This window comes from Salmo salar, chromosome ssa20, assembly GCF_905237065.1.
Source record: "Salmo salar chromosome ssa20, Ssal_v3.1, whole genome shotgun sequence".
Classification (NCBI taxonomy): Eukaryota; Metazoa; Chordata; class Actinopteri; order Salmoniformes; family Salmonidae; genus Salmo; species Salmo salar.
The window spans coordinates 60,843,138-60,868,752 of NC_059461.1; the positions used below are offsets into that span (position 1 = coordinate 60,843,138).

Consider the following 25,615-nt stretch of genomic DNA (forward strand, 5'->3'; position numbering starts at 1 on the left):
AAAACTACAGTTTCTTCTTCTTCTCTCTTCTTCTTCTGACCTCTACTGTGTGTTTGTTCTGCTGGACCTGGTATGACACACACGCACACACACAATAAAACAATAACGCCCTTGTGAATGTGTAGGTCTCACCCTCTCTTGAAAAAGAAAAGGCTACATAGCAGAGTGGTCGACTGGACATGACAGATTTACTGACCATGACAACTGGAGAGGGGAAGGGCAGAATGGAGGAGAGGAGAGAGAGAGAGAGGGAGGGAGGGGAGGATCAGTGGGGGGAGGGAGAGGGCAGAATGGAGGCAGAGAGCACGAAAGAGAGAGCTTGAGAGAGAGAGTGTGCGAGAGAGAGAGAGCGAGAGAGAGAGTGCGAGAGAGAGAGTGATAGATATAGAGAGAGAGAAAGGTAGGGTAGGCTCAGTGTGGGGAGGGGAGAACAGAATGGAGGCAGAGATCACGAGAGAGAGAGTGCAAGAGAGAGAGCGAGAGAGAGAGCGCGAGAGAGAGAGAGAGAGAGAGAGAGAGAGAGAGAGAGAGAGAGAGAGAGAGAGAGAGAGAGAGAGAGAGGTTATGGCCTCAGTAGTGGAGCCAACCCCAAACAGAGTCAGCTGTCTGTAAACCCAGAACAATACCCTCAGTATGTGTACAAAATGCACCTTATCCCCTATATAGTGCACTTATTTTGACCAGGGCCCATAGGGACTGCTGCTGGTTTTCTGTTCGACCTAATAATGAATTGCACCCATCTGGTGTCCCAGGCCTAATTCAGTCCCTGATTAGAGGGGGAGATCAGAAAAAAAGCAGTGGAACTGGCTTTGATGTCCAAATGAGAATTTGAGGAATATAGGGGATAGGGTGCCATTCAGGACTCAGGATGAGACCCTCCTTGTGGTTTCTCTTTCATTCTTTCATTCCTCCCACCTCACATCTGCCAGCTGTCCAGCTGTACTGTTGAAACACCTGGGTCTGTCTCCCTCTTCATCCCTCCGTTCTCTTTTCTCTCTTCATCCTTCCTCTCCCTGAAATCCTCCATCTCTCTCCTCTCCATTTTCTCCCTTCATTCACTCCATTCCCGTCATCCCTCATTTCACACTGTTCTATTTAGGCTGAGGGGCTTGGAGCCACTGTTATAACCCTGCTGTTAATGGCAATAGTGTGTGTGTGTGTGTGTGTGTGTGTGTGTGTGTGTGTGTGTGTGTGTGTGTGTGTGTGTGTGTGTGTGTGTGTAAGCGCCTACGTGCTATGACTTGTCATTTTGTGTGTGTTTGATGTCTGTGTGTGGTGTCGCTCTCTCTGTGGTCGATACGGTAACAGGCAGTGCTGTCCTCCAGGAATACAGAGCTTTGAATTCCACTTCAAACAGGACTGATAAAACAACCCTGACACACACACACACGAGCATGAACGTGCATGCATGCAAGCACACACACACACACACACACACACACACACACACACACACACACACACACACACACACACACACACACACACACACACACACACACACACACACACACACACACACAGACTAACCTTTATCTCTTAATTACAATGATGCCGATTAGACCTTCTACTGCACTGATACCTCCCACTGAATATACTGGCAGGGAGGTTGTGTGTGGGTGTGTATGTATGTGTGTGTCTGCTCACGCTTGTGTGTGTGTGGGCGCATGCATGTGCGTGTGTTTGTGCTGGTACTGATGCCTCCCAACCAATACAGGGAGGCAGCCTAGCTGTCCACAGGCACCCATAAAACCACCAGGTAATTATTCTAATGAGAAGATGTTGAGATAGGACATGTCCTGAAAACAAACAGCTTTTCCATTATAAATGTTTTGAAGTGCAAATAATGAGTTCAGAAACTCAAACGCTTCTGTTGTCTTTGCTGAATGAATTCCCTCTCATGTCGATCTTCATTTTTGTTGTTGTTGACTGTTTTTGTTTACAAACACAAACATCTACACAGAACAACACTAGCACTTGATATAATGTAATTTGTGGATTCTAATAAAGTTTTCCAAATGTGTGTGTGTGGTGGGGGGGACACACACACATTATAAGACAGATTATTAAGTGATCCTCTCTCAAACTACTGATTCTATGTGTGTGTGTTTAGGAGGCAACAGGCTGAAGAACCAGGTGTTCAGGCTGAACTGGGCCTGGGTCTCCCTGGAGAAGGAGTACTATGTGGTGGACGAGGAGGCCAAGTACCTGGAGGTGGTCCTCAAACGACGAGGATACCTGGGAGAGACGTCCTTCGTCAGTGAGTCAAACTACCTTATTATACACATCCTTATACACATTGTCTGCGTCCCGAATGGCACTCTATTCCCATCAGAGTCAGGACATCCATAGACATCCTCATGGCATCCTTGGCTCTATCTCTCCAGGGAAGCTCCACAGCTTTTCAGCCTTTCATGTTCATGTAGCAGATGGCTGAGTAAGCCAACTGTCACTCCTGGTCCAATTCACACATTTTCTAAAGGAAAGGGATGTTAATGGATGTCCTGACAGTAAACCTTAGTTTTATAACACAAAGTTTATACACAGGGTTTATAACAACAGTAAACCTTAGTTTTATAACACAGTTTATACACAGGGTTTATAACAACAGTAAACCTTCGTTTTATAACACAACGTTTATACACAGGGTTTATAACAACAGTAAACCTTAGTTTTATAACACAAAGTTTATACACAGGGTTTATAACAACAGTAAACCTTAGTTTTATAACACAGTTTATACACAGGGTTTATAACAACAGTAAACCTTAGTTTTATAACACAGTTTGTACACAGGGTTTATAACAACAGTAAACCTTAGTTTTATAACACAGTTTATACACAGGGTTTATAACAACAGTAAACCTTAGTTTTATAACACAAAGTTTATACACAGGGTTTATAATAACAGTAAACCTTAGTTTTATAACACAACGTTTATACACAGGGTTTATAACAACAGTAAACCTTAGTTTTATAACACAACGTTTACACACAGGGTTTATAACAACAGTAAACCTTAGTTTTATAACACAAAGTTTATACACAGGGTTTATAACAACAGTAAACCTTTGTTTATAACACAAATTTTATACACAGGGTTTATAACAAAGGTTTTATGGTTGACTACTACAAAAGTAGTGCACTCTATATGCCATTTGGGACATAGCCTTGGAGAAAAATAGAAGAGTGCCATTTGTCACAACCTTTCATCCCTGACCCTTCTCCTTGGGGCAGGATATACCCTTTTAGCCAACCCTCCTGGGGACAGCAAGGGCTCATGGGAGAGGTTACGCAGAGTTGGTAGTCGTCAGAAAGACGCCCGCTGTTACCGAGTTAGACGCCTCTCTCTGTGAACATTCCTTAAATGGTACTGTCCTGGACTGAATAGGGAGTAAACACAGTGCAACAAAAGATGGGACAGTAAACCTTAGTTTTATAACACAACGTTTATACACAGGGTTTATAACAACAGTAAACCTTAGTTTTATAACACAAAGTTTATACACAGGGTTTATAACAACAGTAAACCTTAGTTTTATAACACACATTTTATACACATGGTTTATAACAACAGTAAACCTTAGTTTTATAACACACATTTTATACACAGGGTTTATAACAACAGTAAACCTTAGTTTTATAACACACATTTTATACACAGGGTTTATAACAACAGTAAACCTTAGTTTTATAACACAAAGTTTATACACAGGGTTGATAACAACAGTAAACCTTAGTTTTATAACACACAGTTTATACACAGGGTTTATAACAACAGTAAACCTTAGTTTTATAACACAAAGTTTATACACAGGGTTTATAACAACAGTAAACCTTAGTTTTATTACACAGTTTATACACAGGGTTTATAACAACAGTAAACCTTAGTTTTATAACACAAGTTTATACACAGGGTTTATAACAACAGTAAACCTTAGTTTTATAACACAAAGTTTATACACAGGGTTTATAACAACAGTAAACCTTAGTTTTATAACACAAAGTTTATACACAGGGTTTATAACAACAGTAAACCTTAGTTTTATTACACAGTTTATACACAGGGTTTATAACAACAGTAAACCTTAGTTTTATTACACAGTTTATACACAGGGTTTATAACAACAGTAAACCTTAGTTTTATAACACAAAGTTTATACACAGGGTTTATAACAACAGTAAACCTTAGTTTTATAACACAAAGCTTATACACAGGGTTTATAACAACAGTAAATCTTAGTTTTATAACACAAAGTTTATACACAGGGTTTATAACAACAGTAAACCTTAGTTTTATAACACAAAGTTTATACACAGGGTTTATAACAAAGGTTTTATGGTTGACTACTACTGGCACCACTGGTATTGTTTTCATTGTTTTTGTCCAGAATCCTAATACGTTTGGGATGTCAATAAAGCTGTGCTAGTTTGAATAGCTGAAGTTTGAGGTCAGATCAGATGGTGTATTGAGTTGTCCCCAGCTGTGTCTCCCTGTGTATCTGCTAGCGTTGAGGCTGTGGTGTGTTACGTTGTTCCTGTGTGCATCTCAAATGGCCTGAAATATTCTCTATATAGTGCACTACTTTTGACCAGGGCCCATTGTTGGCCACAGGGCTCTGGACAAAAGTACAGCACTAAATAGGGAATAGGGTACCAATTGGGAAGCAGCCCTGTGTCTCTGCTAGCTAATGATCTCGCTCTCTCTCAGGGGAGTATGCAGATAATATGCAGATAATATGACCATTAGACTATCTCAAGGGTCTGCCCTCTTCAAGAGATAATTCAAGTTATGGAACTGTTCTTGAAGAACACAAAGAAGAGGGTTCTATCCCGCTTCTAATGGGTTGACTGATTAGCATTTCTGATTACGAAGATAAATAACTCAATTCCATACTGTGGAAACTTCTGAAGCTGTTTTTAAAAAATATTAAAGATATTAGTATTTGAGAGTTCATGGATATATTTCTCAGACGAACATCATTGCATCAGTGAAATGTTCTGTCTCTCCAGCTGTGTGCTTATAGGAGGTTAGAACAGGACGGAACAGGAGAAATGTGGGTCTACATCCCAAATGGCACACTATTCCCTAGGTAGTGCACTACTTTTAACCAGAGACCTATGGTAGGCCACTATAGAGGGAATAGGGTGCCATTAGGGACACAGAACCCTCCAGAAGCACACACCGCACACTGGCAGTCCTTTCTGCTCCTCAATGTGTTTAATGGATCTCAAACCTCAAAGGATGAAGGGAAATGGAAAGAGAAAGCCAAGCCTTCAGATGAACCAGACTCACAGTCAGTCTGACAGACCCACTATCCATCTGCCTTGGTACTGAGATGACACGCTGACTGATCTCAGGCCAGTGCTTCACACAGAGAGGAGACAGAGGATATCTGCTCCATCCCAGCCCTGCTTGCTGGCCTGCCAGAGCCAGCCCTGATCACAAGACCTAGAGTACAGCTGAAATGGCACCCTATTCCCTATATAGCGCACTACTTTTAACTGGACTCCTGGTTCTTTATTGGACGTTGTGAGTCATTCGGTAAAGTTGTGTGCATCACGGGAGGTGCTAGTATAGCAGCTATGTAGAGCTAGCCTGCTGCTATATAGGCTAATGCAAAAATGTCATAGTATTTAAACCCAGGCCTGCTGCTAGGCCTCAGAGCTGCTTCTGGGATCAGGGAGCTGTAGTCCTCCTTCTGCTGTGAGAGAGACCGAGCTTGCGTCCCAAATAGCATCCTATTCCCTATATAGTGCACTACTTTTAACCAGAACCCAAATAGGGCTCTGGTAAAATGTAGTGCATTATGTAGGGGATAGGGTCTCATTTTGGATTCAGACAGAGTTAGGGAGCCGCTTCTCTGCCTGCTCTTTGAAGACAGGTGATATATATTCCGGCTCTGTTGAGCTCATCCATGTTATCTATGAACACATGTCAGCAAGAACTGTAGCAGCCCCATGAACACGTACAGGGTACATTTCCCTTCTTGGTGTAGGCATATCAAAGCTCACTTCAAAGAATGAAATGGTAATTTTGGTCCAATACCCCAACTCATACATTTCTGCCTCCATCTGTGCACCGTTGAAGCTCTTTAGTGTTATCTTCTCTCTTTCTCACTTGAATCTCTCGGTCTCTCTCTCTCTCTCTCTTGCTCTTTTATCTAGGTTCTTAATTTATGTTTGTTTGTTGTTATTATTATTATTAATTCATTAATATTTTTGTTGGTCTATCTCAGAGCGAGCCAGCCAGTGAAGCTAGCTGGTTGTGTAGTTGGCTGAACAGCAGGAGTCCTGCCATCATCACCAGCCCTCAGTGACAGCAGGTCTGATCAAACAGCACTGGCACAAACTACCACCAGCAAGCTGGGCAGGCTAGACTCAGTAGGCTGGGCAGTAACTACAATGTCGATCTAACAATACTTCTACACCACCTGCATAGACAACCTTGTTTTCAGTTGATTCTGCTTTACCCACAATATAGCTTAATTGTGTCAAGCTAATGTAGCTTGAAAGGAAGCAAAATTATCTCCCAATGTGGCATGGTAGGTAATTGACCTTGGTAAGATTGAATATGTATTACAGTGTCCTGTGTTCAGTCAGACCACTAGGGGCCAGATTGAAAGTGACGTCCTGATTACCATACTCCCTCCTCCTGGTCCACGTAAGGGCCATCTGCTAGCCGACACGTCACAACTTCATCTAACACTGACTGCTTCTCTGACCCATCTCTGACTGGGCTCTGTTATTGACCGGTTATTAGATCTGGATGCTACCTTTTGATCTTATCTGGTTGAATTCCACATTATAAGAACAAATGTTTTATGGACAGTACATGTAATAATTTCCTCTTCCTCTATGTCCCCTCTCTCCTCTCCTCTCTCCTCTCCACCCTCCTCGCCCAGGCATCAGTACCAGAGATGGTACGGCGGAGAAGGATAAGGACTTCCGTGGTAAAGCCCAGAAGCAGGTCCAGTTTAACCCAGGTCAGACCATGGCCACATGGAGGGTGAGGATCCTGCAGGATGGAGTGTACGAGCAGTCTGAGACCTTCCAGATTGTTCTGTCAGAACCTGTCATGGCTGCCCTGGAGTTCCCTGACACAGCTACTGTGGAGATCCTCGACCCAGCTGATGGTATGTACTACAGGTCCATGATCCAGCTGATGGTATGTACTACAGGTCCATGATCCAGCTGATGGTATGTACTACAGGTCCATGATCCAGCTGATGGTATGTACTACAGGTCCATGATCCAGCTGATGGTATGTACTACAGGTCCATGATCCAGCTGATGGTATGTACTACAGGTCCATGATCCAGCTGATGGTATGTACTACAGGTCCATGATCCAGCTGATGGTGGGTACTACAGGTCCATGATCCAGCTGATGGTGGGTACTACAGGTCCATGATCCAGAGTAGCTTGTTTTAACAGTCTTAACAGTGTTGTGTTCAAATGGCTCATGGTTTATAAGTCATTACTACAGGTAGGTTCTTCATCAGTCTTGGCAGAGATGATTGGTCTGAGTGTATCTCTATGGGAGAGGCAGGGTTTTATAGTAGGTGGGTGAGAACATCCAGGTCAGTGGATAACAAAACATGGACCTTAATTGTAATCAGAGTGCTGATATAAATACTATGCATGCCAGTCTCTCTTGGCTAAGAGTTGAGGAGAGACTGACTGTATCACTTCTTATTTTTATAAGAAACATTAATGTGTTGAAAATCCCAAATTGTTTGCATAGTCAACTTACACACAGCTCTGACACACACACTTACCCCACTAGACATGCCACCAGAGGTCTTTTTCCCCCCCAAATCCAGAACAAATTCAAGAAAGTGTACAGTATTATATAGAGCCATTATTGCATGTAACTAAATTCCCTCTCAAATTGCTCAAATGAACAGCAAACCTGGTTTCAAAAAACAGATAAAGCAACACCTCACGGCACAACGCCTCTCCCCTATTTGACCTAGATAGTTTGTGTGTATGTATTGTATTGTTCCTTTACAAAGAAAATGTATGTAGTTCTGTCCTTGAGCTGTTCTTGTCTATTAATGTTCTGAATTATGTTTCATGTTTTGTGTGGACCCCAGAAAGAGTAGCTGCTGCTTTTACAACAGCTAATGGGGATCCTAATAAATACCTAATACCTTCGTCAGCCTCATTAGTGTGTCCCATGTAAGTGAAGCTGCTCTCTGTTAGTGAAGCTGCTCTCTGTAAGTGAAGCTGCTCTCTGTAAGTGAAGTTGCTCTCTGTTAGTGAAGCTGCTCTCTGTAAGTGAAGCTGCTCTCTGTAAGTGAAGCTGCTCTCTGTAAGTGAAGCTGCTCTCTGTTAGTGAAGCTGCTCTCTGTAAGTGAAGCTGCTCTCTGTTAGTGAAGTTGCTCTCTGTTAGTGAAGCTGCTCTCTGTAAGTGAAGCTGCTCTCTGTTAGTGAAGCTGCTCTCTGTAAGTGAAGCTGCTCTCTATTAGTGAAGTTGCTCTCTGTTAGTGAAGCTGCCCTCTGTAAGTGAAGCTGCTCTCTGTAAGTGAAGCTGCTCTCTGTTAGTGAAGCTGCTCTCTGTAAGTGAAGCTGCTCTCTGTTAGTGAAGCTGCTCTCTGTTAGTGAAGCTGCTCTCTGTAAGTGAAGCTGCTCTGTAAGTGAAGCTGCTCTGTAAGTAAAGCTGCTCTCTGTTAGTGAAGCTGCTCTCTGTAAGTGAAGCTGCTCTGTTAGTGACGCTGCTCTCTGTTAGTGAAGCTGCTCCTACCTCTTATCAATCCCTGGCCTGGCTCCAGAGCCTGGGAATTTTGGAATAGTTACCCGAGTTTTGCAACCCCAGGTTAGATTTAGTGATCAGTAACACTGTAACAATAGTCCATATGGGAAGTTGTTTCCTCCAGAAAGGTAAATAAACAAGGTTAAATAAATAAATACAGTTAAATTGGGTATGGAGAATCCCAAGGTTAGGGTCAGACCCAGGGTATGGATGGAGAATACTAGACTGGAGCCTTCCCAGGCTTCTCATGTTGTTTACACAATGGTTGTGTCCCAAATGGCACCATATTCCCACTACATAGGGAATAGGGTGCTATTAGGGACGTACAGTAGTCAAAGTATCTAAATACAGTTCAGACAAACAGGGTTTTTAAAAGCCGTTCGTTCCTCTGTGATACTGTAGTTGGAAGGCTGAGGGAGGGAAGCTCTTGCATAATGTACATATAAATGATGCCTCTCCTCTACGTCCCCCTCTGGGGTCCCACTGTGTGAGAGGAGGAATATTCTGTCAACAACTTACGTTGGTTAAAATTACATTTACATTACATTTAAGTCATTTAGCAGACGCTCCTATCCAGAGCGACTTACAAAATGGTGCATTCACCTTATGATATCCAGTGGAACAACCACTTTACAATAGTGCATCTAAATCTTTTAAGGGGGGGGGTTAGAAGGATTACTTTATCCTATCCTAGGTATTCCTTAAAGAGGTGGGGTTTCAGGTGTCTCCGGAAGGTGGTGATTGACTCCGCTGTCCTGGCGTCGTGAGGGAGCTTGTTCCACCATTGGGGTGCCAGAGCAGCGAACAGTTTTGACTGGGCTGAGCGGGAACTGTGCTTCCTCAGAGGTAGGGGGGCCATCAGGCCAGTGGTGGATGAACGCAGTGCCCTTATTTGGGTGTAGGGCCTGATCAGAGCCTGAAGGTATGGAGGTGCCGTTCCCTTCACAGCTCCGTAGGCAATCACCATGGTCTTGTAGCGGATGCGAGCTTCAACTGGAAGCCAGTGGAGAGAGCGGAGGAGCGGGGTGACGTGAGAGAACTTGGGAAGGTTGAACACCAGACGGGCTGCGGCGTTCTGGATGAGTTGTAGGGGTTTAATGGCACAGGCAGGGAGCCCAGCCAACAGCGAGTTGCAGTAATCCAGACGGGAGATGACAAGTGCCTGGATTAGGACCTGCGCCGCTTCCTGTGTGAGGCAGGGTCGTACTCTGCGAATGTTGTAGAGCATGAACCTACAGGATCAAAAAAAAAAATGTATGGAGGATGGTATTGTTTGTCTCACAAAACACTCTAGTCCCTTGAGGGAAATTAAGATAACATGCAGCTATCAAGTCAAGTCAAATTGTATTAGTCACATGCGCCGAATACAACAGGTGGAGACCTTACAGTGAAATACTTACTTACAAGCCCTTAACCAACAATGCAGTTTTAAGAAAAAATACCTAAACAAAAAAATATATAAATATTTTAAAAAAAGAAGAAAAAAAATTTAAATGGAGAAAAAACAACAACAAAAAAAATAATAATACAAAAATATAAAAAAGAAAAAAAAATGTTTATATAAGAAATGAGGTTTAAGGTAATATGTACATGTAGGTGGAGTTAAAGTCACTATGCATAGATAATAAACAGAGTAGCAGCAGAGTAAAAGAGGGGTCTGGGTAGCCTTTCATTAGCTGTTCAGGAGTCTTATAGCTTGCCTGTTGGGGCTCGGGGGCAGTATTGAGAAATTTTGAAAAAAATATGTGCCCATTTTTAACTGCCTCCTACACCAACTCAGAAGCTAGGATATGCATATTATTAACACATTCGGATAGAAAACACTCTGAATTTTCTAAAACAGTTTGAATGGTGTCTGTAAGTATAACAAAACTCATATTGCAGGCAAAAACCTGTGAAAAATAGATTCAAAAAAAATGTGGATTTTGTGACTGTACTATTTAGTGTCATTGTTTTATAGATACCATAGTGAGAAAGGATTCATTTCGCAACACCTACGGCTTCCACTAGATGTCAACGATCTTTATAAAGTTGTTTGAAGCGTCTATGATAAACAGAGAGCAAATTAGAATGCAAGGAAGTTGACATGTCGTCACTTCATTTCTTTGCGCCTGCGCATAAATCTGAGAAGCGTGATTTTGTCATTATTGTTAATCTAGACATAGGATAGGTTGTGTGAAAATATTACTGATGTATAACGTTAAAAATGGACCAAAAGATTAATGCTAAACAACATTTGACATGTTTGAACGAACGTAAATAGATTATTTACTAGGTTTTTTTTAGCTTTTCGGCGTGATTTTACACCCCCCCCACCACGTTTTGTGGGAGCATAATGAACGCTAAATACTTGGTGTTATTTGGACATAAATTATGAACTTTGTCAAAAGAAACCACATTTGTTCCGGACCTGGGATTCCTGGCAGTGCCTTCTGATGGAGATAATCAAAGGTAAGGGGATATTTACAATGTTATTATCGATATTAGATGATGCTAACTGTATAGCATAGCTTATTGTTCTTAGCATAGCACCCCGTTTATTGCTAAATGTGATTTCCCAGTAAAGTTATTTTGAGATCTGGCCATTCGGTAGCAATTACGAGATGATAATATATTATTCTTTGAATGACAATATTATAATTTACCAATGTTTTCGAATAGTAATTTTGTTATGTTCACCGGAAGCATTTCAGAGAAGAAAAAAATCTGAATTTCACGCTACTGTAAAATGCTGTTTTTGGATATAAATATGAACTTGATGGAACAAAAAAATGCATGTATTGTATAACATAATGTCCTAGGAGTGTCATCTGATGGAGATTGACAAAGGTTAGTGCATAATTCTAGCTGGTTTCTGCTTTTGGTGACGCCTGACCTTGAATTGAAAATGGATGTTTGTACTTTTGTGGCTATGTACTGTCCTAACATAATCTAACTTTATGCTTTTGCCGTAAAGCCTCTTTGAAAATCGAACAATGTGGTTAGATTAAGGAGATGTTTATCTTTTAAATTGTGTAAAATAGTTGATTGTTTGAGAAATTGAAATTATTCGATTTTTGATGTTTTGAATTTCCAGCCTTGTTAGCAATCCCGACTCGGGGTTCATTGCTAACCTGTAGCCCCAACAGGTTTTAAGAAGCCTTTTGGACCTAGACTTGGCGCTCCGGTACTGCTTGCCATGCGGTAGCAGAGAGACCTGTCTATGACTAGGGTGGCTGGAGTCTTCGACAATTTTTAGGGCCTTCCTCTGACACCGCCTGGTATAGAGGTCCTGGATGGCAGGAAGCTTGGCCCCAGTGATGTACTGGGCCGTACGCACTACACTCTGTAGTGCCTTGCGGTTGGAAGCTAAGTAGTTGCCATACCAGGCAGTGATGCAACCAGTCAGGATGCTCTCGATGGTGCAGCTGTAATATCAATATTATGATTTTGCCGTTACACATTAACATATAATGTTGCTTCATGACCACAAACATGTATATTTACACATTAACATATCAAAATGCTATTTTAGATTTCCATGATTTCCCAGCTTCTCAGAATACGTCTCTGTCTCAAATGGCACCCTATTCCCTTTTTAGTGCACTACTTTAACCAGAGCCCTATGGGCCCAGGTAAAAAGGAGTGCTTTACATACAGAAGAGGGTGCCATTTGGGACTTACATTACAGCTGACCCAGGTTCTAGCAGCTCCTTTAAATGTGAATCTCTTCAACTATCAGAAGAGTTCACATTTAGTCAGAGAGAGAGAGAGAGAGAGAAGAAGCTCTCCATATTAAGTCCTGTCAGCCTTGGTAGGAGCTGGTATTAAGGGCTATAAGCTTGTAGGTTCTGCCAGCCTGAGTAGGAGGTAGAACATCTACTTATTTAGTCAAGACCGGGCTGGGAAGGGCAGGGAGCCATTGGTCCAGTGTCCTGGTCAGTCAGTAATTGGTCAGGTGGGACTGTTGGGGGTTGTGAGAGTTCAGGCCCTGCTAGCACACTGGCACCTTATTAGCACAGACGACCAGATGCACAATTACTGTAAAGAATAGGTTTTAAGAAGAAGCATAACAGTGATAGAGAGAATATTGTAAACTTGTCTATGTGGGGTAGGTACTTAGTGTAGGCCTATGGGATGTAACTCAGGTCTAGTAACTTACAGTAGACACAGTCACGCTATGCAGAGTAAAGGAGGAGAGGAGAGAAGGAGATAAGGAGAGGCAAGGACAGGACGGGGGAGTGAGTAACACAGACTGTAAAAAAAGACCAATGGTTTGAACAGGTCTCTGCTTGCTAACAGAATCAAGACACGTCAGGTTTATTATCCACGCCCACTTTAACTGTCCTTCTTCACATTCAAAGTCTACAGTACGGAAGCTGGACTTTTCCTATTAACAAGTCATTAAATGTATATGTATTCCCTGATTGGTCCCTGTGCGTCAGCTGTCAAATAAGAGAGGCTGATGGGTAGTTGTCTGTGCCAACCACTGATGTTAGTCATCATATCCTCTGGATGGATCCCAAATTATGCCCTTTTCCCAATATAGTGCCCTACTTTTGACCAGGGCCTACATAGGGCTCTGGTCAAAAGGAGTGTACTACTGTATATAGGAAATACGGTGCCATTTGCGACGCAGACTATGTCTTCTGCCTCAGTTCACTGGGTCAACACATCCTTTATAGAACTCTGTCCTCAGAGAGGAGCCTGGACCAGAGCACCAGCAGCAACATATTGTAATAGACAGAAATGTTCAACACATTGTTGTACCCTCTTCTCATCAGCATGACTTCTGTATTAATGAAATAAATATGTACACAGTGAGAAGGATGTGATGGTTTAACTCTCTCTCTCTCTCTCTGTCCCTCGCTCTCTCTCTCTCTCTCTCTGTCTCTCGCTCTCTCTCTCTCGCTCTGTCCCCCTCTCTCTCTCTCTCTCTCGCTCTTTCTCTCTCTCTGTCCCCCCCCCTCTCTCTCTCTCTCTGTCTGTCTCCCCCTCTCTCTCTCTCCCCCCGACTCACTCCCTCTGTCTCACCACCCCCTCGCTCTATTTCCCCTCCCCAGAGTCGACAGTGTTTATCCCGTCTAAAGTCTACTCTATAGAGGAGGACATCGGGGAGCTGCTGATCCCAGTGCACAGGAGTGGTGATGTCACACAGGAACTCATGGTCATCTGCTACACACAGCAAGGTACAGTCGACACACACACACACACACACCTCCCTCTCTTCTCTTCTCATCCATCTGTCCTTTCCTCTCTCCTACAGCCACAGCTACAGGGACCATCCCCTCTACAGTCCTGTCCTACTCTGACTACATATCCAGACCTGAGGAACACAACAGTGTCCTGCGCTTCGATAAGGGCGAGACGGAGAATTCCTGTCGTGTGGTGATCATAGATGACTCTCTGTATGAAGAGGAGGAGAGCTTCAACGTTACCCTCAGTATGCCCATGGGAGGCCGTCTGAGACAGGAGTACCACACTGCCAGGGTCACCATCATACCTGACCTGGATGATGGTAAGATGGCCCTTCACTTTTCACCTTTGACCTTTCAAACCTCTCGCCTGGAAGACAGGATAATAGTTACCAGCTGAGGAAAGTGTTAATATCGCTCTTGAATAGACTAGGCTTGCATCTCAAATGGCACCCTATTCCCTATGTAGGGCACTACTTTCGACCAGAGTAGTTCACTTTATAGGAAATAGGATGCCATTTGGGTCATTTATTTTTCACAATGTGAGAGTAAGAAAAAAAAGATTGCTCCTGTCCTGTCACCTCTGGCAGATTATGTTAAGACAACAATGTTAGCAGACGTGTTGGTATTTAATGTTGCTTATAAGCAAAGGAGACAGTGTAAAAAGATACATTTACACTTTAATAGTATTCATGAAACATCTAGAACAGATAGATCAGGGGACCTTCGAAGGTACACACACACACCCACCCACCTATACACCTCAGGCAAAGTGAATTCATGACTTTACCAATAAAAGCAGACTCCCATCTGTTGGATGTGGTTTTGAATTTATGTATTGTTTAATTGTATCCTTTAGATGAACAGAAAACCCAAAACTTTTAAATAACTTATGAAAGAAAAAATTATTGGTATAATTAATGACTTATGTGGTACTATGCTGACGGATACAGGTAAACATGAAGTACACAAATTATGTAGTACCAACTGAATGAAACCAATAGAGCAGTGGTTCCCAAACTTTTTATAGTCCCGTTCCCCTTCAAACATTCAACCTCCAGCTGTACCCCCTCTAGAACCAGGGTCAGCACACTCTCAAGTGTTGTTTTTGCTATCATTGTAAGCCTGCCACACACACACTATATATTAAACATAAGAATGAATGAGTTTTTGTCACAAGCCGGCTCGTGGGAAGTGACAAAGAGCTCTCATAGGACCAGGACACAAATAAGAATATAATAATAATCAATCATTTTGCTATTCATTTAGCCATCTCACATTAAAAAAAAGTATTTATTTGTTCATCAAAAATTGTGAATAACTCACCACAGGTTAATGAGAAGGGTATGCTTGAAAGGATGCACATAACTGCAATGTTGGGTTGTATTGGAGAGAGTCTCAGTCTTAAATCATTTTCCACACACAGTCTGTGCCTTTACTTAGTTTTCATGCTAGTGAGGGCTGATATTCCACTCTTACATAGGTATGTGGTTGCAAAGGGCATCAGTGTCTTAACAGCGCAATTTGCCAAGGCAGGATACTCTGAGCAAAATCTGGCAGTGGCTTCTGATTAAATTCAATTTTCACAGAACCGCTTGTTGCAATTTCGATGAGGCTGTCTTGTTCAGATATCGGTAAGTGAGACTGGAGGCAGGGCATGAAAGGGATAACGAATCCAGTTGTTTGTGTCATCCGCTTAGGGAAAGTACCTGCGTAATTGCGCACCCAACTCACTCAGATCCTTCGCTAGATCACATTTGACATTGTCCGTAAGCTTAAGTTAATTTACACAGAAAAAAATCATACAATGGTAGAAAGACCTGTGTGTTGTCCTTGTTAATGCAGACAGAGAAGAGATCCAACTTCTTAATCATAGCCTCAATTTTGTCCTGCACATTGAATATAGTTGCGGAGAGTCCCTGTAATCCTAGATTCAGATCATTCAGGCGAGAAAAAACATCACCCAGATAGGCCAGTCGTGTGAGAAACTCGTCATCATGCAAGTGGTCAGATAAGTGAAAATTATGGTCAGTAAAGAAAGCTTTAAGCTCGTCTCTCAATTCAAAACAACGTGTCAATACTTTGCCCCTTGATAACCAGCGCACTTCTGTATGTTGTAAAAGCGTTACATGGTCGCTGCATAGTGCAGAAAATACATGAGAGTTTAGGGGCCTTGCTTTAACAAAGTTAATCATTTCCACTGTAGTGTCCAAAACGTATTTCAAGCTGTCAGGCATTCCCTTGGCAGCAAGAGCCTCTCGGTGGATGCTGCAGTGTACCCAAGTGGCGTTGGGAGCAACTGCTTGCATGCATGTTACCACTCCACTATGTCTCCATGTTATGGCATTTGCACCATCAGTACAGTTACCAACACATCTTGACCACCAAAGTCCATTTGATGTCACAAAGCTGTCCAGTACTTAAAAAATATCCTCTCCTGTTGTCCTGGTTTCCAGTGGTTTGCAGAAGAGGATGTCTTCCTTAATTGACCCCCCCAAAAAACGTAACGGACATATACCAGGAGCTGTGCCAGGCCCGCCACGTCTGTTGACTCATCCAGCTGTAACGCATAGAATTCACTGGCTTGTATGTGAAGCAGTAATTGTTTCAAAACATCTCCTGCCATGTCACTGATGTGTCGTGAAACAGTGTTGTTTGATGGAGAAATTGTCTGTATCGTTTTTTGGGCCTTTTCCCCCAGCATTGTCCCAGCCATATCTGTGGCAGCAGGAAGAATGAAGTCCTCCATCTGTTGCTTTTATACATCTTACTACTCGAAAGTTGTCTTAATTCTCGCTCAAGAAACTCCCATGGCTTATTTTTCAAATTGGTATGTTTTATTTTTCTAAATGTCTGCGCAAGAGTGAAGGTTTCATCGAGTTGTGAGATGGTACTTTTGCACATATAACACACTGTGGCTGAGGAAAGGCACTACTCCCAATATAAGTGAACCCCAAATCAATGTAGTTGTCATCATATTTGCGCCTCTTCGATGGTCCAATGTCCCTGTCTGTTGTTCGGTGTTTTCCCGGTTAACTTCTCTAGGGCCGGCGGGACGAAATCGTCCCACCTACGTAACAGCCAGTGGAATCCTGTGGCGCGTTATTCAAATACCTTAGAAATGCTATTACTTCAATTTCTCAAACATATGACTATTTTACACCATTTTAAAGACAAGACTCTCGTTAATCTAACCACACTGTCCGATTTCAAAAAGGCTTTACAACGAAAGCAAAACATTAGATTATGTCAGCAGAGTACCCAGGCAGAAATAATCAGACACCCATTTTTCAAGCTAGCATATAATGTCACAAAAACCCAGAAGACGGCTAAATGCAGCACTAACCTTTGATGATCTTCATCAGATGACACACCTAGGACATTATGTTATACAATACATGCATGTTTTGTTCAATCAAGTTCATATTTATATCAAAAACCAGCTTTTTACATTAGCATGTGACGTTCAGAACTAGCATACCCCCCGCAAACTTCCGGTGAATTTACAAAAAACTAAACTAACTAAATTACTCACGATAAACGTTCACAAAAAGCATAACAATTATTTTAAGAATTATAGATACAGAACTCCTCTATGCACTCGATATGTCCGATTTTAAAATAGCTTTTCGGTGAAAGCACATTTTGCAATATTCTCAGTAGATAGCCCGGCATCACAGGGCTAGCTATTTAGACACCCAGCAAGTTTAGCACTCACCAAAGTCAGATTTACTATTAGAAAAGTTTGATTACCTTTGGTGTTCTTCGTCAGAATGCACTCCCAGGACTTCTACTTCAATAACAAATGTTGGTTTGGTCCCAAATAATCCATTGTTATATCCAAATAGCGGTGTTTTGTTCGTGCGTTCAAGACACTATCCGAAAGGGTAAATAAGGGTGACGAGCATGGTGCATTTCGTGACAAAAAATGTCTAAATATTCCATTACCGTACTTCGAAGCATGTCAACCGCTGTTTAAAATCAATTTTTATGCCATTTTTCTCGTAAAAAAGCGATAATATTCCGACCGGGAATCTGCGTTTAGGTAAAAAGAGGAAAGAAAATAAAGCACGGGGTCGACTCGTGCACGCGCCTAAGCCCATTGTCCTCTGATCGGCCACTTGCCAAACGCGATAATGTGTTTCAGCCAGAGGCTGCCTCGATATCATTCAGCTTTTTCCCGGGCTCTGAGAGCCTATGGGAGCCGTAGGAAGTGTCACGTTACAGCAAAGATCCTCAGTCTTCAATAAAAAGAGCCAAGATGAACAACAACTTGTCAGACAGGCCACTTCCTGTAAGGAATCTTCTCAGGTTTTTGCCTGCCATATGAGTTCTGTTATACTCACAGACACCATTCAAACAGTTTTAGAAACTTTAGGGTGTTTTCTATCCAAAGCCAATAATTATATGCATATTCTAGTTACTGGGCAGGAGTAGTAACCAGATTAAATCGGGTACATTTTTTATCCGGCTGTGTCAATACTGCCCCCTACACCCAACAGGTTAAAGGGGCAGTAGCTCTTCGGCTGCATCAGATTCACAACTGTCAGTGTCCACGCTAGCTGGGCTAACAACAAATGTAGAATTACTGATGCTAGCATTGGATTTGCTCATGGAAGCAGAACAACTTGTGTCATCGACAGGTGCAGGTAGCAGTACTACTGCTGGTAGCAGTACTACCAGTAGAGCTGGTATGTGTCTCTATGGAGGCGGGCCCTACTTTTTTTAACCATTAATCAATTTTCTAGCAAACGGAATGAGCAGCAGCTACGTTTGGCTACATACTTTTTATTTGTTATGTTTTAGTAGGGCAGTTGAGAACAAGTTCTCATTTACAACTGCGACCTGGCCAAGATAAAGCATAGCAGTGCGACAAAAACAACAACACAGAGTTACACATAAAAAACGTACAGTAAATAACACTAAATAAAATAAAAATAGAAAGATCTATGTACAGTGTGTGCAAATGTAGAAGAGTAGGGAGGTAGATGATAAACAGGCCATAGAGGCGAAAATATTTACAATTTAGCATTAATACTGGAGTGATATATGTGCAGATGATGATGTGCAAGTGGAGATACTGGGGTGCAAAAGAGCAAGAGGGTAAGTAATAATATGGGGATGAGGTAGTTGGGTGTGCTATTTACAGATTGGCTGTGTACAGGTACAGTGATCGGTAAGCTGCTCTGACAGCTGATGCTTAAAGTTGGAGAGGGAGATATAAGACTCCAGCTTCAGTGATTTTTGCAATTCGTTCCAATCATTGGCAGCACAGAACTGGAAGGAAAGGCGGCCAAAGAAAGTATTGGCTTTGGGGATGACCAGTGCAATATACCTGCTGGAGCGTGTGCTACGGGTGGGTGTTGCTATGGTGACCAGTGAACTGAGATAAGGCAGGGCTTTACCTAGCAAAGACTTATAGATGACCTGGAGCCAGTGGGTTTGGCGACAGATATGTAGTGAGGGCCAGCCAACGAGAGCTTAGAGGTCGCAGTGGTGGGTAGTATATGGGGCTTTGGTGATAAAACGGATGGCACTGTGATAGACTACATCCAGTTTGCTGAGTAGTGTTGGGGGCTATTTTGTAAATGACATCGCCGAAGTCAAGGATCGGTAGGATAGTCAGTTTTACGAGGGTATGTTTGGCAGCACGAGTGAAGGAGGCTTTGTTGCAAAATAGGAAGCCGATTCTAGATTTAATTTTGGATTGGAGATGCTTAATGTGAGGCTGGAAGGAGAGTTTACAGTCTAACCAGACACCTAGGTATTTGTAGTTATCCACATATTCTAGGTCAGAACCGCCAGGTTGCCACATTCCCCCGAGAGAGTAACGGTTAATGTGATTGGATGTTAATTATGTGACTAGGCTACCTGCATTTGACATAGTGATGTTATTTCGCTGAACACTAGATGCTTTAATTTTATTTTTGCCAGTGAAACGAGGCTAATCAGGCGAGAGAAAAAAAATCACACAAATGTATAGCCCCGTTGGAAAATAGAAATGTTCTGTTTGAAAATGTGAAAAAAAAAATATATATATATATTACATTTTGGTGGCGTACCCTGAATGCATTGCTCGTACCCCAGTTTGGGAATACCTGCAATAGAGGAATTGTGGCTTGTGTGTAAGTGTGTGTATGTGCATGTGAGTGACCAGGTCGTGCTTTGGTCCAAAGTAGCGCACGATGTAAGGAGTAGTGTCACGTCCTGACCATAGAAAGCTTTTATTTTTTCTATGGTAGAGTAGGTCAGGGCGTGACAGAGGGTTTTGTCTAGTTTATTTATGTCTATGTTGGTTCTAGTTTATTTTTTTCTATGTTGTTTTTTTGTCTAGTTTATGTATTTCTATGTGGGTTTCTAGTTTTTGTATTTCTATGTTGTTGTTTTTTGGGATGATCTCCAATTAGAGGCAGCTGCCATCGTTGTCTCTAATTGGGGATCATATTGAAGTTGCTGTTTTTCCCACTAGGTTTTGTGCGAGATTATTTTGAGTAAGTGTATGTTGCACCTCTTTGTCACGGTTTGTTGTTTTGTTCGTTAGTTTATTTGTATGTCTTGCATAGTTTCAGAGTTATAATAAAATGTGGAACGATACACACGCTGCGCTTTGGTCCCATTCTTCAGACAGCCATGACAAGTAGGGTGCAATTTGGGACACAGCCCCTGTGAGTCTCTTCTTGCTAGAGGGAAGCCCTTATCGCAAGGCTCATATCCACATCTGATAGTCTCCTGTGTCTCTGTCACGTCCTGACCATAGTAAGTTGTTATTTTCTATGGTAGAGTAGGTCAGGGCGTGACAGGGGGTGTTTGTCCGTTTTTGTATTTCTATGTTTAGTTTCTAGTTTTGTATTTCTAGGTTAGTTTTTGTTTGGCATGACCTCCAATTAGAGGCAGCCGGTTGTCGTTGTCTCTAATTGGAGGCCATATTTAAGTTGATGTTTGTCCCACTTGTGTTTTGTGGGTGATTATTTTGTGAGTAGTGTATGTCCGCTCTGCGTCACGGCTTTCTTGTTTTTTTGTATTTCAAGTTTATGGTTTATTGCATTTAGTTTCATGACTGAATAGAAGATGTGGAACTACGATCACGCTGCGTATTGGTCCGATTCTTCCGAAAGCCCTGACAATCTCATATCTTCCAAACGGCCTTTGTTCAACAGCAGCTCTTGGAGATTACTTTTTTACATATCTGCCTGGCTAGTTCCCTCTCTCCCTTCTCCCTATAAATCCTGGCTGTGTGTGTGTGGGGGGGGGGTGTGTGTGTATGTACCCTGGACATCTAAAGGAAGCACCGCTGTGAAGGGGTGGCAGGCAGGGAACAGTGGATGTGAAAATCCGTTTGTATAATCACTGAATCGTCCTTTTCAAACGTTCATCAAAACTCTCTGGCTGCATACAAACACCATCAAAACGTCCATCTGAAACATAACTAATTGGGGTGATGCAACTCTCCCCTCAGCATCCAAAACCTCGCTGCAGGAGTTTAATTGAGTCCTAAAAGTAATGTAGGAGGCCTGTAGATGGAAAGAAAACATTGTTTAATGCAGATCATTAAGATACAGTAAACATGGTTATATCTATACCGGGGGGAATCTCAAATGGCACCCAATTCCCTAAATTGTGCACTACTTTTGCCCACGTCCCAAATAACTCCCTATTCCCTATATAGTACACTTAATTTGCTCAAAGCCCTATGGGCCCTCGTCAAAAGTAGTGCACTATGTAGGGAATAGCGTGCCATTTGAGACGTAGCACTGGTCTGATCTACCATCTCAGACTGAGTAAAGATTCACCAGATGTTCTCTCACAGGGTAGACCATCTAGACAGGACAACTCCCCTCTTACCAAACATGTCTCTCTAACAGTCAGTCCCTCTCATAGTAAATTATATTTGAGCTTCACTCCCTAGTCAAGGCAAGAACCATGACGTTCTGGAGGATATCAGTCAAATGCGGTACATAAAGGATGGACTGTATGACATATTCAATAACATCTTATCCCATTGGATAGAAATTCCACTTAATCATTGTTTGAGAGTGTGATTTTGTGTTACCTCTTATTTTAAACAACCTGATTTTAGAATAGAAACAAATTTATTTAGTTTCAGTCTTCGATCTCCAATTCAACTATCCCAAATACTTTGGGGCATGTATTTATTCTAGCATTCGTTGTTTAATGTCCAAATAGTTTCTTAGCCATTGAGTCTCAGACCGTAGTGACGTTCTTAGTCACATATTCCCAGGGGACATTGTCATTCAGCATCGTGTGCCTGTGTGCTGAATGACACTGGCAGGAAATGATGTTACATATTTTGACCTGTGGGAAAGAGAGCTTAGTCAATGATAAGTGGTCCCACTGCATTACTCAGACCGGGTTACAGGTACTCTTATAGCCTCCTCGGGAACAGAGGCAGACACACTACTTAAAGACTGTGTGTGTGTGTGTGTGTGTGTGTGTGTGTGTGTGTGTGCGTGCGTGTGAGACATGGCTGCCACAGGAGGCATACTTGAGATGGCTCTCTACTGTACAGTAGCTCCTTCCTCTGTAACCTAAGATGGTGTACAGGGACCTCTACCAGTGTGAGCATAAGATCTTTATCCCCTACTATTCCCTGGTATTCCCCTCAGTGTCAGAGCAGCTGTTGGGACGCTGAACTAAAGTGTCAACGGTTTGAATAGTCTGTACCCCTGTATGGGGTGGCAGGTAGCCTAGTGTTTAGAGCATTGGGCCAGTAACCGAAAGGTTGCTGGATCTAATCCCCGAGCTGACAGTGTAAAAATCTGTCTTTCTGCCCGTGAGCAAGGCAGTTAACCCACTGTTCCCCGGTAGGCCGTCATTGTAAATAAGAATTTGTTCTTAACTGACTTGCCTAGTTAAATAAAGGTTAAATAAAACATTTATAAAAAATAACACCCCTGTATAACAACCCTATAATAGTCTGTACCCCAGTATAACAACTCCTGTATAATAACCATATAATAGTATGTACCCCTGTATAACAACTCCTGTATAACAACCCTATAATAGTATGTACCCCTGTATAACAACTCCTATATAACACCCCTATAATAGTCTGTACCCCAGTATAACAACTCCTGTATAACACCCCTACAATAGTATGTACCCCTGTATAACAACTCCTGAATAATAACCCTATAATAGTATGTACCCCAGTATAACAACTCCTATATAACAACCCTATAATAGTCTGTACCCCTGTAGAACAACTCCTATATAACACCCCTGAATAACAACCCTATAATAGTCTGTACCCCAGTATAACAACTCCTGTATAACACCCCTATAATAGTCTGTACCCCAGTATAACAACTCCTGTATAACACCCCTACAATAGTATGTACCCCTGTATAACAACTCCTGTATAATAACCCTATAATAGTATGTACCCCAGTATAACAACTCCTATATAACACCCCAATAATAGTCTGTACCCCAGTATAACAACTCCTATATAACACCCCTATAATAGTCTGTACCCCAGTATAACAACTCCTATATAACACTCCTATAATAGTATGCACCCTGGTATAACAACTCCTGTATAATAACCCTATAATAGTATGTACCCCTGTAGAACAACTCCTATATAACACCCCTATAATAGTCTGTACCCCAGTATAACAACTTCTATATAACACCCCTATAATAGTATGTACCCCTGTATAACAACTCCTGCATAATAACCCTATAATAGTATGTACCCTAGTATAACAACTCCTATATAACACCCCTATAATAGTCTGTACCCCTGAATAATAACCCTATAATAGTCTGTACCCCAGTATAACAACTCCTGTATAACACCCCTATAATAGTCTGTACCCCTGTATAACAACTCCTATATAACACCCCTATAATAGTCTGTATCCCTGAATAATAACCCTATAATAGTCTGTACCCCAGTATAACAACTCCTATATAACACCCCTATAATAGTCTGTACCCCAGTATAACAACCCTATAATAGTATGTACCCCTGTATAACAACTCCTATATAACACCCCTATAATAGTCTGTACCCCTGAATAATAACCCTATAATAGTCTGTACCCCAGTATAACAACTCCTATATAACACCCCTATAATAGTCTGTACCCGTATATAACAACCCTATAATAGTCTGTACCCCTGTATAACAACTCCTGTATAGCACCCCTATAATAGTCTGTACCCCTGAATAATAACCCTATAATAGTCTGTACCCCAGTATAACAACTCCTGTATAACACCCCTATAATAGTCTGTACCCCTGTATAACAACTCCTATATAACACCCCTATAATAGTCTGTACCCCTGAATAATAACCCTATAATAGTCTGTACCCCAGTATAACAACTCCTATATAACACCCCTATAATAGTCTGTACCTCAGTATAACAAACCCTATAATAGTATGTACCCCTGTATAACAATTCCTATATAACACCACTATAATAGTCTGTACCCCTGAATAATAACCCTATAATAGTCTGTACCCCAGTATAACAACTCCTATATAACACCCCTATAATAGTCTGTATCCGTATATAACATCCCTATAATAGTCTGTACCCCTGTATAACAACTCCTGTATAGCAACCCTATAAGAGTCTGTATCCGTATATAACAACCCTATAAGAGTCTGTATCCGTATATAACAACCCTATAATAGTCTGTACCCCTGTATAACAACCCCTGTATAACAACCCTATAAGAGTCTGTATCCGTATATAACAACCCTATAATAGTCTGTACCCCTGTATAACAACCCCTGTATAACAACCCTATAAGAGTCTGTATCCGTATATAACAACCCTATAATAGTCTGTACCCCTGTATAACAACCCCTGTATAACAACCCTATAAGAGTCTGTACCCGTATATAACAACCCTATAAGAGTCTGTACCCGTATATAACAACCCTATAAGAGTCTGTACCCGTATATAACAACCCTATAAGAGTCTGTACCCGTATATAACAACCCTATAAGAGTCTGTACTCCTGTATAACAGCCATGGAATGTAACTCACCTCTAATCCTGTTCAGAATGTCACAGTTTCACAGTGTTCCTCCCAATGAAACAGGGTTCCTTTCAGTAGGAAGTGTTGTAGTAGTGGGGAGCTGGTTTCTAGACAACACACTGAATTGTCACGGTCAGTATGAACATAATACTCTCACACTCTCACTCACACTCTAACATACACTCTAACACATGCCTTAGCAATGATCTGGGGTGCATCCCAAATCACACCTTATTCCCTACTGTAGGTACGATCTGACAGGTAATCAATCTACAGTACTGCTCTTCTCCTTCAACAGACAGGCCTTTCTACCTCCTCCCTCTACTCCTTATTTCATGTAACAGAGCACAGTCCTTTCCATTATCACCTCCTTCTTGACAAGTTTATCTATAGGCTGACATCAGCCCTGTCTCTCCAGGACTATCTCTCTGTCTCTCCATCCTTCCATCTCATCATATCCTGGCACCTTAAACTCCCTCAGCACCTGATCCAGGATGCTCTGGGGAGGTGCCACCTCACTGTTTTACCTCATGCCCTCTTTGTGTTGATCAGGTTACAGCTCCTGACGTCACTAGTGAGGGGGTTAGACAGCTTGTCAGACAGTAGCTTCAGGCTATGGTTTCCTCTCTGACCCTTTGTCTTCATCTGATTCTTGACGCCATGC

The 25,615-nt window shown here is 42.0% G+C and overlaps 1 protein-coding gene across 1 annotated transcript in view; it reads left to right on the forward strand.

Moving 5' to 3' along the window:
• LOC106581006 (FRAS1-related extracellular matrix protein 2) overlaps positions 1-25,615 on the forward strand; it is a 105,295-nt gene that overhangs the window by 47,361 nt on the left and 32,319 nt on the right. The window contains exons 5-8 of the mRNA XM_045703719.1: positions 2,114-2,260; positions 6,906-7,136; positions 13,800-13,925; positions 14,003-14,254. Coding sequence (XP_045559675.1) covers positions 2,114-2,260; positions 6,906-7,136; positions 13,800-13,925; positions 14,003-14,254 — 756 coding nt within the window. The remainder of the gene's footprint in view (positions 1-2,113; positions 2,261-6,905; positions 7,137-13,799; positions 13,926-14,002; positions 14,255-25,615) is intronic.